General features: G+C 33.4%; 1 protein-coding gene across 1 annotated transcript; it reads left to right on the top strand.

Annotated features, from left to right (window-relative positions):
• Positions 1-4937: 4937 nt before the first annotated feature.
• Positions 4938-15417, top strand: LOC138333436 (MAM and LDL-receptor class A domain-containing protein 1-like). Its single transcript, XM_069281808.1, has 14 exons — positions 4938-5006; positions 6982-7200; positions 8516-8769; positions 9129-9306; positions 9566-9709; positions 9885-10141; positions 10550-10622; positions 10991-11194; positions 11605-11867; positions 12321-12399; positions 12664-12879; positions 13220-13473; positions 13728-13809; positions 14025-15417. The coding sequence occupies exons 1-14, from the start codon at positions 4952-4954 to the stop codon at positions 14684-14686; spliced, it is 2940 nt and encodes a 979-aa protein (XP_069137909.1). The 5' UTR covers positions 4938-4951; the 3' UTR covers positions 14687-15417.
• The last annotated feature ends 4443 nt before the right edge of the window (positions 15418-19860 follow it).

The following is a 19860-nucleotide window of genomic DNA, read 5'->3' as shown; positions in this document are numbered from 1 at the left end:
TGCCGTCGCCATATATAAAGTCGCTCTTAATCGGCAGAGAAGAGTACAATTGTACGAAATAAATTCGTAGAAAAAGAACCCTAGAATTGGGGAATTATGCATGATAGAAGATTGAATTATATGGTTCAATCTGATTTATTTAATGTGTTATGATTTTATGCGACAAAATTCGGAGTGAACTCCTATGATAAACTTTTTCGCAGGTTAGAATACACTTTCTTTCAGTTTATTACGTATTAATTCATGTCGATACTATTTGTTTGATAATAAACAGTAGACATAACCTGGCATTGAACCCACGTTTACCTTGGTCATGAATTAAAGGAACTAGCGTCGGAAGGTCCACAATCCAAGGCCAGACTGCTCATGGTCGAGCGATGCTGTACCTGTGAGAACAATCGACAGGAGACAAAGGGTTCACCAGACGTCTGCGTAAACACTTAATACCTTCGTATGAGGATCTTAGTGTTTACAAGAATTCTCAAGAGGAGTCTAGTACCATCTTTACTAACATTCCAACTTAATATCCTTTATGAAAAAAGAAATAAAACTTAAAAAAACGTTGTTTGATGGTTCCGAATCCAAATATTACCACTATCCTTCATGTATACGAGGACAGTAAGTGTATAATACGTCTAAATTAATAGCATATCGGATTGTCTAATAATTATATTTTGTAGACTTATAATAAACATGTTTATCAATTATCAATTTTCGAAAATCAAAAATATTTCTTGAAAACCGCTCTTCCCAGCCATTACCTGCTTTACCGTTCAGTATTCCATGCATGTCTTAATACGCTTTGATATCATGGGGTGGTTGTCATCGAACATTCTCATCGACACTGACTTTACACACTTTACAAATCCAGTATCATCCTATTTCGGGGGAAACAATAGTGTCATGATATACATATGTATATAATATAAAGATCGAGTACCCAATACTATGTCGATAATCTATCCACACCAATTGCTGGCTGAATGTATCGAACTAAATCATTTTATAAACACCAATACTGATATTAATACACATTTAAACGGGATGTCCCATAATTCATGCTATACTTACAAAGTGTTGTAGCTTTTGACATAAATGAGCATCACAAAAGATGTTTTGCCAAATTTACACCAAAGCGAATAACCGATTATAAAGATACATATTCGGCGTCTAAGCGTTTCACATCAGAAGACAACAATTTGGAAGAAAAAATGTTTTGGATTAGGTAAAATTGTAAATATTATTTTTACAGTGATTTATACAAAGAACATAATATTATATAACTATAATAAAATTTATGTATTTTATAAACATCAACAGCATCAGACATACAATAATTACTTACGAGAAGTATATGGCGGTTTATATTATTAAATCAAATATCATCGATTACTTTTAATTGAAACTGTCGGTTTATAACATTTTTGTAATATGTCTAGTTACAGTACATGTTATAAGCCTATAGATTACCAATAACAATAAATTGATTTGTAGTATTTGATAAACATATCATACATTACATCTGTGATCTGTGAAAATTTTAATTGTGCGTTTATGTGATAATTGTGAATTTAAACATTTTCTGTCATATGCTTAATTGGTATTATGTATATATTATGCATCGCTTATATTACAGTAATAATGAACAATTTAATTAATTACATACTGTAATAATTTTGTCCGTTTCATTATGACAATTATTCAACTTAAATAACTATCTGTGATGCATATTACTCCGAAGAATAATCAATTTTAAATAACCCTGTTGATGATCAGCTTTGCTAAATAGGTTTTCATCCCCAATAAATAATGTTTTATTATTATCTTAGTAATTGTATTTATCATAACACCAAATAATGAATGCGATTCTCTACCGTAGTCGTTTAGATTGACCTGAGTTAGCTACTCCTCAAGTCAACTGTTATCTTCACTAAACCACTTAGACCTGAACACAAAGGATGGGACATTAAGAGTGCTCACTAATCTATCTTCTCGCGATGGTGTTATCACATCAAGCGATCGAGTACCGGCGATAGCAGCATTCAAACACAGTAAAACGTAAATTATGAACATATAGCGGAGACGAACAACCAACACATAACGTGAAGTGTATTACTGGTATCATCTTCATCCTGATCTTCCCCACCTATCTCTCAAAATAGTATGTGAGAGCTTGGTGAAATAATGAACATGTTAAGTGCAATTATATATTCATAACTTCATAAACATCAGTTACAGAAATTACCCATTTTGTCAGGTGCAAAATACTTAGTTTCTTTTTAGTTAAAAAGAAAAAAAAACACTATAAGGAATCGACATTGACACAGCTTTTCAGAAGGTTCACTTAACAAAATGTTTATATTTTTATAAGGCATTATATGATATGATCGCTATATTCTAAGCATGCCCTACAAAGACGTAAATAAACGAGAAGCCTAACTTTGTATAAGGTCTATCAGACTCGGTGCTCCGGAAACATCAGCGTCTTCTACTTCAACGACCCTTACAAATTGTTTTAACATAAAATAGGAAATACCTCAAGCTAATACAAGAACTGGATCAAATATCCTGATTGAATCTATATATATGAAAGAATGGATATAGACTTCACACTTTTTTATTTATTTATTTACTTTTGACAGCGGATTATTTTCGCAATCATTGAGATATCAATTGATGCGTAAAATTGTGATCCATGAAGTATCAATAAATCATTCAATCTTAAACATTTATAGCCTTAAATCCTGGTATCATGACCGAATTCTTTGGAATACAATTTTGTTATGTGTATTTTAAATAAGAATGATCAAGTTTTGACTCATAAAAAATAACTAATACTGCATTAATAAGGCAAGTTAAAGTAATTGGAATGTTAAGTTGATTATTTATCTTAACATATCGTTTGTAACCTGATTTATATTAAGTCATATAACTATTAATACCCACATTGAAAGAAAATCAATTAAAAGAAAATGGGATATTTGCCATAGGAAAATAGTGTTATCGATGATACATTAGATTGGCTGAAATGTGCACACGGGGCGTTTTAGTTTAAATGATTTGGGATGACAAATTTCTTGTTTTGGCTGGATTAAATGTGTCAAGGTGGTCTTAGACTTTTCATAGGTGTACTTGACCAAATAAATTAGATTGCTTTAACTCCAAATATAGAACTAGGTCGGTCAAACTATAGAAATAATTGATTAGGACTGTGATGAATGTACAAATGTATCTGAAAAACATTATCGTTAATCTAGCTTTGTTACGTCTATTTTGTATAAACTAAATCTATTGAATTTCAATGTAAACATTTGTAGATATATGTAAGTGAAAGAATACTACTTTTTAAGTATACATGTACTATTGCATTTGTATAGAGCAAATATTTGCAATTAAGATGAAAAAAACGAAACGGATTATTGGTATGGGTTTTGATATTAAATACATGTAATTCAAGTTAATTAAAATTGGCTTTGAAAATGTCATAACGAATACCATATTTTTGGCAATATCTTAAATAAGGCGCCTTTATGTGATTTCGCAAACCATTTGTAAATAGCAAGTATATTTATAATATTTTAATCGCAATAGCTCTTTTTCATAACAAACATCATGGACACAATTTGCCTCTAAATGTATATTTTTATTTTCGAAAAGAAAAGCATCTTTTCCATTTAAATATTCGTCTGAACTGAATTAAGTTTCATATCTTTTCAATAAATATTAGCGGTGATATTATTATTTGTTTATATATGTATATATATAAATACTTTCGAGTAAATAAAAAAGTCGGAAGTAGTATTTAGTAAATGTAGAATAAATCGGGTATGTTTGTTATTACAAGGGAATGAGTGTGTCTTAAGGTCAGTTTGTTGGAAGGTCGTCAATGTTTCGGTGATACGCCTTACGCGCTTTGACCAGTTCCACTGATAAATTACCATTATAAGGTCATAACGTTCGTACAAACTTGCTTATCCTTCTCGGTAACTGACCCAGTAACATACTTTTCGTCCGTTCTTGTCAATAGGTCTCGTCAATTACTACTGCTTACTAGTGAAAAAAATAACCAATTGATAATGTCGCCGAAACATGATGCATAACAGCAGCCATATATAAAGACTGTAATAAATAAATATATAACTCCATATTAAAAAGTGCATAATTATATAGAACCAAAGCGTATTTCACATTATTCCCTATTCCCAATAACTAATGATGTTGTTTTGAGATAATGAATCTTATTAATACTAATAAACCTGCGAAATTCATAATAAATGTTATGTCGAATGGAGGAAAAGAACACGCGTTCTGTTTTCATTGTGCATTCATAGATTCATAAGCCATTTCGTAAAATGTTTTAACTATGCAGACATTGCTAGTAAAACATTTTAATGGCGTCTTTTAATTTAATATTTTGAAGTTCAATTAAAAAAAGATCGTTAATGTTTCATTTACTTGCACATTTTTAGATTTCGCAATAAGTACAGGAAAACTTGATGGATGTGTGTCCTTTTGTCGACCATGTTGGAGGTGTGTCTGAAGGTCATGTTGTTGGAAGGTCATCAATACTTCAGGTGGAGAAAAGTTAATGGTATCAATACGTCATCGCTGCTTTGAACATTCCTGTTGATGGATGTTATGTTCGGGTAACTAGCTGACAGACCCGCTTTATAAAAAAAACACGGTAGATACCCTGGCATCAAGCTCCCAACTGACCCCATAACACACTTTGAATCTTGGCCCTGTCGTATTTGGCATATCAATTAAAAGAATTATAGAGCAATACAAATAAAGATATTCACAATGTTATCAGTGTGAGCTGGGATGTTATCATCATGTGGCGGGTCGCGAACAGACAGGTCGACCTATCTACGGGACCCTATCAATATATAATCCTATCACACACACTAGTACATTTCATTCAGAAAATCCTCGTCCACCGATAACCATAATGGATATTATATTGAAGGTTTTGTGGAACTCGCTGTTTTTGTTTGTAATATTAGGTAAGTTCAATATTTGTTTAAATTTTTAATTAATTTTCTTTCTTTTTTCTTTTTAATAAAAACTTCACATTTGAAAATTTTCTATATATAATTTGATTTGATAATTCCTTGCCCTATGCAATTTCGACACACTAGATGTTGCAATGTGCTGCCAGTTTTCATTAGCAATTGTTTTCCGGTATATTTTTATGAAATTAAATTCGACGTATCAATTAAACTCTCGAAAGCCAAAGTCGAAACAAGATATTTGTATAACTTCATACTTCCTTAACCGTGTCGTTAACACGAAATGAAAAAAAAACATGCTAGATCTAATATAATTTGTATACAACCTGATTTTTTGTGATAAAACGGAAAACAAATTAATTAATTCTACACCTTCCAACACGTTTTGTTTCTGTTCAATTTTTATTAAATCTCAACATCACCAACAAGTTTAGGAATCTTGCACCAAACATAAATGCTTCATGGTTCTTTTGAATCAAGTGCATTGAATCGCTTTCTTTACATTTTTATATAGTGCTTTAATTTTTTTTACATTAAAATCTTAACGGCTGAGACAGAGACTAAAAAAGACATAGAAAAAGACATTAAAAAGAAAGATTGTAGGAGTATTAGAAATCATAATTATACGTTCAACATGTGTATCATATTAAAGTGGTGTCACGGTCTATTTCTGAAAATAGTACGAGATACGTCTTGTGATAAAGACATGTTATCTGTACTTGTTCAGAACAGCATTGAAGTACTCTTCAACTCGGCTAAAGATGAATAATCGTAGGATCACTTAAGAAATTGTGTTTCCTGATAATCTTATAAACTATGATCTGTTCTGGCATCACAATTTAGATCACTTTATGATCCCATATGAGAAGTTTTCTGCTTCCATCTGCGATTACAAGTCAAATAAGTATACATATAGCAGTTCTATCATTTGTATTTTACCTGATGAAGAACCCGGAAGGATCGAATTGACTCTTACATCTCGATGTGTCTTCGTTACACTCATTTTACCTGCAATGAATATATTTACCTTCAATAAACGAACTTTGAGTATTTATTTCGCTATCATATTGATAATACCTATTCTTCTACATACATTTACGGTTTTGATTGATGATAAATATTTTACGTAACAACTTGTAATTGTTCCATGATATTTCTAAATATTTTCGTAATTTTGGAAATTATAATTGATGTAATGATATTCTTACCAGACCACTGGATGTAGTACGATATCTGATCAGATCGGATCAAGGCATACATCTTTGATACTCCAGGGGTTCCGATCACTTACGATCGCTACACCCCTGGACTATGTATTTAAATGTTTGCTGGTCTGTGTTTGGTTAAGATTCTTTTCTCTGAGCTGCCTCCAGTTCTACTATGAGATAGTCAAGGGATGTAGAGATCGCAAGTGATCGGAACCCTGGAATATCGAGGATGCAGTGCACATAGCATCTTCGCTAGCCAAGGCTTCTGATTACGTTACACTTGAAGTGTAACGTAATTAGAAGCCTTGGCTAGCGAAGATGTGCACAGAGATGGTCATCGATTGTCACTGATTGTTTTACCATACTTATTCTTTTCATGTTTTTTATTTACAAATGAATATTTTGAACATTTTATTTGAACATAATATTTTAGGTGGAAACATTCGTTTTATTCCTCGAGAAAATCGGGGATAAACAGAAACCTTCCAAAATGATGATAGTTTCGGTTCAAAAACCATTTTTCTAATCAATTTTAGACTGTTCATCTGAAACTAACATGAAGTTTCCTTCAAGTGACAATTAAATCATTTCCATGTCAGTTTCAGGCAAAACCTCGAACGAATTACAGGTAAATCAATTTTCTAGTAAAATCGGTAAGGAAGATACTAGAATTTTGCCTGTGTTATTAACCTAATAATACTGATTATACTTTTGCCTATGCTAATCGTGTTATTAATCAATATGACTTATATGTTTTAAAGGTAATGTCGCCGCCAGTTCTCCGTATGCGGGAAAGGTATGGGTCATGAGCTCGTGTGCCTCAGTAAAGAACCATACTATCACAAACGCCAGTTGTTCTTTTGACAGTGACTTGTGTTCATATCAGAATCTTAATCCTGGTGCCATATGGGAGTTAAAACAAGATAAAATTGGAGGATTCTTTGGATTTGGAGGGACAGGTGAACATACCAATAATAAAGGTAATATATGTAGTCCAATGTGTAGAACAGTCATTTTTCCTTAAGCATAAATAAATGCTAGCTTAGAAATTAGCTTGTAACTCATATCAAGCTATATTTTTATGTTTCGTAATTATTTTAGGATTTTTTTCAAGGAATGTCTAATTTGGATTCAAAATTTTTTTTGAAGTTTGACTCTTTAAAACTATGATGTATACTGTCTTATAATTTGGACAAGGAATCTTTAACAGAATCAATATCTTTTCTGATTGGCTGCTGATGACGGAATGACATCGCAGGTTTTGTATCATATAGGTATTTGTGGGGGGGTTTGGGCCAATCCACTTAGGCTAACATGATTTTGATAAAATTTTATTCTTTAGTTGTGGTGATTTTGATTTTGCATTGATAATCGTCATTTCTTGTTTTAATCCACATGGTGGATCATTAACAATAAATTTAAATGTCACCATTTTTGGGGTGGCCATTTCAATTTCATTTAGTTGTTCAGTTGTTATTGATATATGTGAAGGGGCATAAATGCTAGCTAAGAAATTAGATTATTTTATGCTTGTAACTCATATCAAGTTATATCAATATGTTTTGTAATTATTTCAGGATTTTTTCAAGGAATGTCTAATTTGGATTTTAAAAAAATGAAGTTTGACTCTTTAAAACTATGATATATACTGTCTTTTAATTTGGACAAGGAATCTTTTATAGAATCAATATTTTTTCTGATTGGCTGCTGATGACGGAATGATATCGCAGGCTTTTGATTGGTTAGTGTGGCCTGAGGGTACGCATCCCTATTCTCGATCAGCAGCCATCTTTGATTTTCCTTTCAAGCACTATAATATTTGAAAAGTTTTCAAACCCACCCTTAACCCACCCTTTAAGTGACAGTTATTGTTTTTGTTTGACAGTGGCGGTTTTTGTGTCATCCCCACTTTGATTAATAAATTTTGATAAGTTTCATTGTATATTTAATCATGATTTTGGTTCCAAATATTTTCCTGTTCCTTGTTTGAATCAACATGGTGGATCATTAACAATTAATTTAAATGTCATCCTTTTTGGGGTTGCCATTTCAATTTCATTTAGTTGTTGAGTTGTTCTTGAAATGTGTGGAGGGGCATAAATTGTATCTTTATAACAAAACAACTACTTTTTGCGGCTAATGTCAATGTATTTACTATACTTTTTATCTTTAATCCATTTAAACTTTGCCTTCTCATTTTTATACTGGAAACAAATCCTATCAAAACATAGCAGGATATCAACACATTTAGTATATCTTTAACCAAATTTACTGTAACCAGATTTTCTTGTTTAGGGTACTATGCTCGGCCAAAAGTGACTTCTTCACGTTCAATCACCGGTACTTCGTTCGAGTTGGCGCTTCCAGAACTGCCGATGGGCGCAGTGTGTGTGGAGTTCTGGTTTGACAAACGCGGGAACTCCGCGTCAGGTCTGCAAGTCGTTGTGGAGTATTCCACTGGTCACCGGGATACAGCCTGGCGAGGTTATACAAATGACAAGAAATGGAAGAAAGTGGCATTAATGCTAAAGATGGACATTTCTTTTAAGGTAGATATGTTGCACATCATTTTTAACGTGTATTTAATAGTATCATTAAGCGCAATGCTGGCCTATGGTAATCATTAAAACAAAACAATAACTTTATTCAGAAATGGCAAACTTAAAACAAACAAAATATCCGATAACATCTCAAGTATGCATGCGTTTAACTGCTATAATCTATTTCAACTCGAACTAAGGAAAAACAAAAACGCATCATTTATTATTTCTATAATTCACAAAATGTAATGTCTTGCACCTTTTCGGTCGTGTTATTATGGATAACCGTTTCGTGGTCTCTTGCAATGTGTATGCTAGTAATGAGATAAATGACCAACCATGATATATGGTGACTCTCATCACTGTAGGTAATTTTTAAAATGGAGAAAGAGGACAGTTCTCACGTCACAGGATTAGATGACGTCAGTGTTTACACGGTAACGTCAGCCAATAGACCAAATGGTACCCATCTATATTGGGAGCAGCCGACAGCAGCAACATACCTAGACGAAACGACAACGGCAACAATTTCCCGGGAATTCTTAGGTAGTTCTTTTTATTGTTCTTAATTACTTCAAAGTGAATATGTTTTGCAGTAAATGGTTTTTGTTAATTCAATGGAAATTTTCGAACCATGATTTAAAAACAAATAATAAAAAAATCAGTAGACATAGAATACCCTTACTGCAAGGTATTCAATGAAAAACTTTAGTTCTGATAAATCATGAAGATTACTACAATGGCGCGTTTTTAATGGAATTTAATATACGTTATTATTTGTGATTAATCTGTTTTTACCTGACAGGAAATGATTCCGCCATTAACTGCACGTTTGAGAGCAGTTCTTGTACATGGCACATCGGTAGCCATAGTGATTTCGACTGGCACATTGGTGATACTAACGAAGTGCGGGGATTGTCTGCTCCTAAAACCGATCATACCAATGGAGGTACGTGTTTGTCTGTGATCCTGAGATTTTTCTAGAAAAGTACCTATTATTTTTCTATGTCAGGTATAATTGTTCAGCCCCAAAATGTAAAAAAAGATAGACTAATTCTGCTTGTTTTTTTTTTTATTGTTTATTTTTTTACGAAATTATCATTTATTATTTGTATCCACACTAGATGGCAAATACGCCTACATCCGGGGAATCGAAGCTAGAAACTCGTCCTGGAAGGCTGTGCTAGCTAGTGACGTCATTGACTCCGATGTACACCTCCAGTTCTCATTCTGGTATATAATGAATGGCTTGGGGGTCGGCTCCCTCAGTCTGCATCAGAACTTTTCCAATGGCAACTCAAACATTGTATGGTCACGTAAAGGCCGTCAGGGACCAGACTGGTTGCAGGCGGTTGTTGAACTTTCTCCTGGGTCATACACAGTAAGTGGTTCATTTATTATATGACTGCTAATTGTTCCTATTATATTTGAATACATTTTTTCCCATAATATTAATCATCATGCAAGAGAATACATTTTTAGGACTATGAAAAGGATGATTAAAAAGCAATTTCGAAATGTTTCACAAAAAGGATATATGATATTAATTAAGACATTCACGGAAAAGATGTTAGTATCGATATTTCATTGAAAGGAATATTTAAAATAGTCTTGTTCTTAACCCATGTTGAGTCCTCAGCAAAATATATTTCTAAAAATCTGTGGAATAAGGTTTCTCTATTACTTGTTGCTTAATGAAAAACGCAATACATGATTAGGAAAAGTTTTGCCCTATGACACAATATAACTAGTACATGTAATATATTATATCCTATTATTATTGTTATAGCTACTGTTCGAGGCAACAACCAAGTACCACTATCTAAGTGACCTGGCAATCGACGACACTGTTCTCACAAATGGTAAGTAGTATACATGTACTATTCCACTTTTCATATTACAGAGTTATCTCCCATGCAGGAAGGTATAGATTGTGACGTTACGTTTGCGATCAAATGACGTCACGATATAAATATATACCCTCGAGGGCAGATAACATTTAGATATGCAAAGACGGAATTAGACCTTTACATCATGTTATAATGTTCGATTTCATTATACTCCTATTCGTTGTTCTTACACTACCTATTGTTTCCCACTACTTTTTATTGTATATAAATCACTTCAATACAGTTGATAAAAACAATTATCAAACCAGATAATTGTAAAGTAATTCCTAGTCTGCAATTGTGGTTACAAAACACTCTTTTTATCATCGTTCGGTTTTTAGTTACACTAACAACAACTACGACAGTCCCCACCACCACCCAGCCCCCCGCTGTTCTGCTCCCACTGTCATGTGACTTTGAGGTGAACGTATGTGGCTTCGCTCCGCCGGCCAGGGATCCAGAGTATGTGTTGTGGGAAAGGACCCAAAGTCCACTGACAGTCCGTGACCGAGTCTTCGTCACGGGAGACAACACCACAGGTTCAGGTGAGTGGTTAGAGAGATGGTAGTAATATTATTTTCAATATCACCGTGATGTGACACAAATGTCACTATCTACATCATTTACTGTGTAATCAACCAAAGAAATATACACACCCAATATTTTGTTTTAATTATGACAACTTATATTTACATCAAATATATATCATGCGGTTTTGATAAGAAAGTAAAATACAATAAGTCTATACAGATTTGTAAGTCAATGGAGTTGTGCACAAAAATAACAGATGATAAAATTAACCCCATAGTATAAAAACATAATGACCATATATATTACCGATTACCAACAACAAACAGACAAAAATGTGTGAAAGAGACATGGTTTACTTTGTATTTGGGTTAGGGTTTGGCTAGTTTGGTTGTAAGACAAGCTCAAATGATACGTGTATTTGTAGGTTCTTTCCTGTCCCTCCGACCTAATGGCGAGGAGGCCCATCGGGGCGATGTGGCGTCCATCGTCTCCCCGCCCATAGAGGCACAGACGAGTGCCTGCCTCCGCATGGCCTACATCATGCCCAGTACTCTGAGTGGTACCATCACCATGTACAGGCGACGGACAAGAGACGGGGCGCTACACCTGCTGGAACACCTGAGTGGTTACTACGGCCCACAATGGCGAAGTCAACAGGTCGATTTACAGAGTAATGAGACGTTTCAGGTAAACATATTTGAGTACAAAAATCTCAGAAGTCTCGAAATTTTAAATGTATTGCCATTGTAAGAAACAAAGGCGTGAATGGAACTAGTGATTCAGTTTTGTTTAGACCTAGATATATGTGGATCTCAATAAATGCCTTTGCTATGTTGTCTCTGCTGCTTATACTGCTGTTATAGCCACTGAGCCAGGACATCCCAACGGCGGTAATATTAATACTTTTATAAGAAACGCATCCGCAAAGAATGGTCAGGGAATATCCATGGTCAGAGGTTATAGCAACTCACCACAGTGCAACAGTATCACAAACAACAACATTAAGGAGGGATAAAATTCCTGCGAATTTTAATTTTAGAAAATAATTAAATGAAGTTGATATCTGCTGAGAATTTGATATCGTGATGCTTAGCTGAAAATGTCAAATAAGCCTATCACAATGTTTCTATGTATTTACAGATAGAAATCAAGGGGTCTTATGTAGGAGAACCAGGTGCGATAGTTGGTGTCGACGACCTGTCATTAGAAAGTGGACCATGTACGTATATACGACATCGGTGGTATTAAACTACAGATTAATATGGCGTTATGGTGTTAGCCCACTGGCTAGGTACACTAGCACTTTTCTTTAAAGAAGACCAAAATTTGACAGCTGTTGCCTAAAACCTAAAGCCAAAACTATATACTATTTAGTGCACATCTTCTTCATGTTGCTACAGTAGTGTAATGCTTCAGCATCTTTTAAGAGTTTTAAGAGTTCAGTCCGACCTGTTTCAAAAAATCTTTTTTTTTATAATTACAGGCCCTGTAACAACGACTCCCCCTCCTACTACCACGACCACCCTCCCCCTCCCGCAATTCGAGGTCAGTGCTGTGTGCGGTGATCACGACTTCCATGAGATACCAGGCCTATCCTGTTCGTTTGATTCTACTGCGTGTTCGTACTCCAGTGTAGGTGATGAGTTAGAATGGATTCTTCTCAACGATTCGTATCACAGAATTCCAGGAGGAAAAACAGGTAAATGGCTATTCATTTAGGTTAAGCATCCACTGAAATAAAATTTGTTGCAATTATGTTTCCAGATGAAATCCCATCAAATGATATGGAGAAAGCTGGAAAAAGGAACGCTTGAAAAAAAAAATAAATAAATACTGAGGCATTGGAAGTGTAAACGTGACTTTATCGCATAGGTCAAAACAGACACGCTTGATATAAACTTTTGAGAGTTAGTACAGAGGGAGATAACACTATATCATATAATATATACTTGAGGTAAATCAGAATGGAAGTGAAATAAAATGGTACAGATGCAGATTTATATTTTAGATGATATCCGTTTTTTTCTTTCTTCTGTCAGGTCAATATATTGTTCTGGACACAACTCAATTAACAACTCCACATGGATCTGTTGCACAGTTAGTAAGCCCTATCTCCAATGGTTCAGATATTTGTCTGACCTTTTGGTACTTGAATCCGTCCCCTTCATCCAATCTAGAGGTTCTCATGGAATTCATTTCCGGTGCGAGCGCCTCGATCTGGTCAACAGATGGAGAAGCGCACGCCGACTGGCAATCTGTGACAATTTCCGTTAAAACAGAGACAGCCTACAAGGTATGTGAACTTTCTTATGAAGATATACTCCAGTCACGCGTGTGAAAATCACATTACTACATATTAAAACTGGATGTTGTTTACATCTTCCTTTCGAAACAACCAGGGGTTCCATTACATACACATATTCAATGAGATCCGAAATAATGAACCATGAACATTTAATACATTTGTACATGATTTTATCCTTATTTTATTCTGATTGTTCCCCATGTTTTCTGCAGCTATAAGTATTTTGTTTTGTTGATTTACAGCTTGTGTTCCGGTCAAAGAAAACTGACACGTTTGGACCAGTTGGTATCGACGAAATACGCGTATATAAGACAACTATAGAAGGTAAGTCTTGATACTGAATCCGATTCGTTTGTTGTTACATAGTTTTTGAATAGCTATTTTTTTTTCGTTATTCATATTCAAGATATTTTATCAAAAGATGCGGTTTAATAATGCAAAAAATTAATATCACAAGAAAATGAAAATTGAATGTGAAAAATACATATTTCTATTTATTTTATTTTAAACGAATTATTCTTGCCTTTTTCCCAAAACAGAGAACCTGTCTTCCAAATCCACACAAAGTGTAACACCTACCATTAGTGTGACTGGACTGTTGAGCACCCAATCAAAAACTTCACAGCATTTGTCTTCAGCACTATCTTCAATTGCATATGCAACACATTCTACAAATAAGATCTCGGGAAGAACTTTATCTTCGATGTCCACTAGTCCCATACCATCTGTCACAACTAGCGGACTTCATGTCACATCACCTGTACTTGTGACGTCATCGTCAAAAAGTAGTATTATGCCAATTATAACAAAGATTTCTTCTTCCGGTAGCACAGTGCTGCCTTCTGTGTCTGTAACAATAGATAACTTGTTGAATTCTAAAACAACTAGAGAAACGTCTAACAATAGTGACAAGTCTACAGACACTGACAGTAATACACAAACAAAGGCATTATACATAGGCCTTAGTGTAGCAGTGTTTGGTATGTGTGGTATTGTTCTAGCTGTCTACCTTCTCAAAAAGAAAATCAAAATTTCAAATCTGAAGCAAGCGGAGGTACAAATGCGTGACATTGATTCGATTGAGAAGAAAGACAATATGGAGAACAAGACAAAGAATTCAGACGAGGTTGAACAAAGACCCGGCAGTCAACAGTCGGCAACATCAGTTAGTGTTATCGGGTTTAGGAAACTGGATGTATAAATTTATATCCTTTGAGTTAATGCTTACATGTGTTAAATATTTCATAACTCATAAGCAGCTAATGCATTCAGTTTGTGAAAGAAATCCGCGAGTAATAATAGCTTTTCACTAGTGCTTCGTGTTCTATATTGCAGCTACGCTTTGCATATTTTTATATTTGTTGGGCTATATATGTTGTTTTATCCGAAAAGATCGAGATCTGAAAAATGTATACCTACCGAATGAACAAAATAACGCATTTACTAGCATCAAAACATTAGTAGTTAAAATCGAGATTCATCTTAATTGTCAATACCAACACCCAAAATCTTCATTTTCATTTCCAACTGAAAATAGAATTGTTTTGAAGAAAAAAATAACCTTTTTGCAGGTTTTCGTGCCTTACCTGTTTATACAGTATGACTATAGATACAAGGATAAAAAATTTTGTTTCATCTAGAAATCATAATTTGTAAATGATATGGAATATATAAATTCAATATATTTCATGATTTTTGTAACATACATCTGGCTTTCAAAGCACTTTTTTTTTAAATTCTATATTCTATTTTTAAAGTAAACTTGGTAAGCTGTGACTATCATTGCTCTTTCACATCACCAATTTTGTCTACAATCCAAATCTATATGTGACACTGTTTTTTAGATTTATGATTCATTCCCTATGATGTACATCCATATGCAGAACTTATGTTTATCGTTCAGATGTTTCATCTACGTTGTATATTAGGGGGATATTCATAGCTTTAATTCCTGAAAAACGTGTGTGTGTTTATTGCTGTTTGCTTGTTCTATACTTGAATGCAAGTTAAATGAAATTTTGCAAAATATATGTTAGGAGAAGAAAGAAAACAAAACGATAAATAATTGCATAATCTTTAAATAAACAAACGATATAAACCTAATGTTATTCGCTTGTTTAAATAATGTATTGTGGTTATTTGGTTATCGTTTTATAACTATAACTGGTGTGTTACGTCAGGTGACATAGATTCGTTTGCATAAAAAACCTGTCTCTCCTTGATATTTCTTTAATTTCGTATGTTTGTAAGTAAATGTAAATATTGTATCAGTTATCAGTATGCCCGTTTGTAAGATTTACATTGGAAGAAAATGAGAGTGAAAACGATACATAAATGTGAATCTTATGAATAATGAATCACGATACATAAATGTGAACATTCTGAAAAGAATAATATTTTCGCGATTTCGCGGGACATTGCCATGATATCTAAAACTGCATGCAATGATATATTTAAAAATGATTGCACCTATATAATCAGAAAATCGGATCGCGAAACTTTCAATTAGCTTTAAATCGCCTTATATTGAGGAAAATATAGAATCAAACTAAAGGGAATCTATAATGGGGCCAAAATTGGCTTATATTGATCTACTCCTTTGACTTTTATATTTATAGTTAAAACTGCGAAAAGTTGACATAAGTGAATTAAGTTTTGATAGTAAATTAAGTGTTGATATCCAGTGATTTCGCCCATGTAATACTTTCCATATGTTACTAGTGTAACATGGGCGATCTTAATTGGTCGTACCCGGAAATAAGTTGTGACGTTATGCAATGACGTGACGTCAAACAACAAATCCTGTGCCATTAGGACGACGCGGCAAAAAAGTTTGTCGCAACATATTTTCATGTTTATTGTTTTTATAAATGTTAATTTTTGTAGTGATGTGTTAAAACGTATCTTAAATTTGTGTTCATTACTATTTTATGAAATTTGTCAGGAAGATTTAAGGTCTACTAGAAAAGGCTCGCAAAATCAATTAAAGAAAAAAATACTTCTTTGACTCGTTTTATAAAATCTTATATGAAATGAACAATCATTTAAGATCCTATATTGTATTAATTTATTCATTTTGCACATATGATGTGTCTTCACTTCATGAAATAGCTATGTCATTTGTCTATATTTTGTTTTAAGTGTACGAATTGGATAATGCCAATTTGTGCAATAAAAGCATAATTACTCATATATTTTCAACTTTTAACTTTAACCTTACATTTCGTTACCTTTGCTTCACGTTTTATTTGACTTTCTGCCATTTCGAGACACTTTTATGTTATTGTGTTTATGACATCTCCATGAGAGTAGTAAAGTTAATTTGTGTTAAAACGTTGAACGTATTTTTTTCGCGCAAAGTGATGACGAAGCAAACGTACCTGCTCATAATTAGGGAGTAACCTCCCCTTACTAAGCTTCACCAGGTATGGTTATGTTAACTTGTTGTATAAGGAGATGATTGTAACTGTACATAGCAAAAAAACCGATTTCTCAGAAAAAGCAAAAACACAAAGGTTAATTAACATCAGACGTTAAGGATCGTACGTATGTCGATGAGGGTGTTAGTTGTAGATGATTTCTTATTTGCCTTGATGTACCTATCCAAGACTCAGTCTTCACTCTTATTTGTTGTGAAAACATTGTATTTTAAATGGTATTGTATAAATAATAAATGTTTATGAAATAAATAACGAGACTCTTATCTTTTTGTTGTGTTTTGTTGATTTCGTTATCAAAATAGATAGTTACGAAACTGAAAATACTCAAGGACGTTACATTTTTCTAATAGTTAATATATAAAATTAAACATTCGTTTAAATCTCAATTCTATTTTAAAAATTAGTCAATGGCGGTATCATTATAAAATATCATGATTTTTAACTATTTTACTAAACAATGATATCACTTTTTTATAGATGCTACACCGCTGGCGAATGATATTTTTATTTAATAAAACAGGAGCAGATAAATTATTTATCTTCATTAGCATGAATACTTACTTTACACATAATACCATCGTGGAAAATTTTGAGCTTCTTGTTACACAGTATTTTAAAAGTATAATATAAAAGTATTTAAAATATTCGTTCCACACCAAAAAAAATTCCATGAGACTATGCCTTGCATAAAATGAGGAACTGATTGCTCAAACAACAAAAATAAAACACATTATTTTATATGTATTGTTGTATTAATTACTAGATATATATGATTAAACATCAATCATTTCCCCAATGATAAATATTATATATGCTCTGTCGGCGGTGAAACATCGTTAATGTACATAAGGACATTGTAAAACAAGACAAGTGTGTACCTACAAATGTATACCAACGATTGACAAATGATGGTATAGGAAACTTCAAATCGAAGCTTTAGCATTCAGTGTATATACTTTTTCAGTGGCGGTGTTAAAATGGCTGTCAATAAAGAATGAATTGGAAATTAATTGAATAAAACCATTTATTCTATTCATCTGGGATATTTTTGGTATATATTGTATAAGAATTATCATAATTTGAATTCGTGGTAATGTTCAAAAAGTCTTTTCATCCTTCTATGCCTCACCAGTTCATTTCTTTGCCCAATGGCGAAAGTGACATCCTACAACGGTTCCTTTCCTCAATTATAATCATATTATTTATTCCTAAAATCAGATGTGATGTTAGGGCCATTTATCTTCCCCTTTTACCAAGCTTTTCATTCTTTTAGGATTCCTATGTAACGTTATGGATAGACTATATCATGTTCGTCTTTCTAGTCCCCCTTGATTTTACTAACGTTTTCAGATGAGGAGGTTGTAGAAGAAACAAATTATTCACCTTGCTATAATATAGTATAGAACGTCTGTATCAATGTAGTAGCTTTTTTTCAAATGTTTATTTATAAAATAAAACAAAGGAATATCTTTATTCATCAAATCATTAAAAGACCTAAACAAGTTATTTAGCCTATCATTCCATTTAGATTATAAATAACACCTCGATGCATGTATTTTACAAATACATTCTATACATAGTTGTTATAATAAAGTGAATTTCACTGTAGTTTAGAAACAAAAAGGGGAGAAAACTTCGCCTATCCTGGATATCTTTTGAGCGTCTGGTGTGAGATTCCAAGAGAGATAACTCTTTTTTGCTTCACAACTATCCTAATAACGATTTTAAGATCAAGAACGTGGTGTTTTCCAAATCTTTTAACTAGATTGGAAATAATGTTTTACAAAATAAAACAAGATAATAAAAACATATGAAGATATTTTATTCATCAAAGCAATACAATGAGCACAATGAGCACAAAAGACGTTACATTAATTAGTATAGGTTCTTAATTACGTTTGACACGCTCTCTTGATTTTATTATTATTTATTTATCTAAAAAACTGTCGTAACCTGACATGTTTTGTAACAGCCTTTTGCGTTGCTTACTTTCAAAATGTCTTAATTCACAGGGTCAAATAAATATACAATTACAGTAACAACCCGTGTCAACAGACTAGTACAAGACACTTCAGACAAATATTTATCAAATTTATTCGATGCTGCACATAAAGGTTTCGTAGCGGAATTGGGACCTTTATCTTGTTAGAATGTTTACCTCCACTCTGGGGTTTGGTTATACCATAGATAAGCCGGTCCGGTAGTAGCTAGAATTAGCTGATAAGGTACCACAATCAGTACGCAGAACAACCTGTGTGAACTGTCTTTAATAGTCCCCGGTACAATCTGGCGTATGTGGCAACTTTACTTCTGAGAGAACTGTCTAAATCAGACCCCGGTACAATCTGGCGTATGTGGCAGCTGTACTTCTGAGAGAACTGTCTAAATCAGTCCCCGGTATACTCTTGGGTATGAGACAACTGGACTTCTATAAGAACTGTCTAAGTAAGTCCTCGGTAAAATCTGGGGTATGAGACAATTGTACTTCTATTAGAACTGTCTAAATCAATCCCCGGTACAATCTTGAGAATGAGACAATTGTTCTTCTATAAGAACTGTCTAATTAAGTCCTCGGTACAATCTGGGGTATGTGACAATGTTGTACTTCTGGGAGAACTGTCTAAATCAATCTCCGGTAAATCTGGGTATGTGATAATTGTATTTCTATAATAACTGTCTATATCAGTCCCGGTACAATCTGGGGTATGTGACAATTATACTTCTATAATAACTGTCTATATCAGTCCAGGTACAATTTGGGGTATGTGATAATTGTACTTTTATGAGAACTGTCTGAATCAATCTCCGGTACAACCCGGGGTATGTGACAACTGTACTTCTATAATAACTGTCTAAATCAATCCCTGGTACAATCTGTGGTATATGACAATTATACTTCTGAGAAAACTGTCTGAATCAATCTCCGGTACAATCT

This window comes from Argopecten irradians, chromosome 10, assembly GCF_041381155.1.
Source record: "Argopecten irradians isolate NY chromosome 10, Ai_NY, whole genome shotgun sequence".
Taxonomy (NCBI): Eukaryota; Metazoa; Mollusca; class Bivalvia; order Pectinida; family Pectinidae; genus Argopecten; species Argopecten irradians.
Note: the sequence above shows the minus strand (reverse complement) of the source record. Positions and strands in the feature narration are given on the sequence as shown.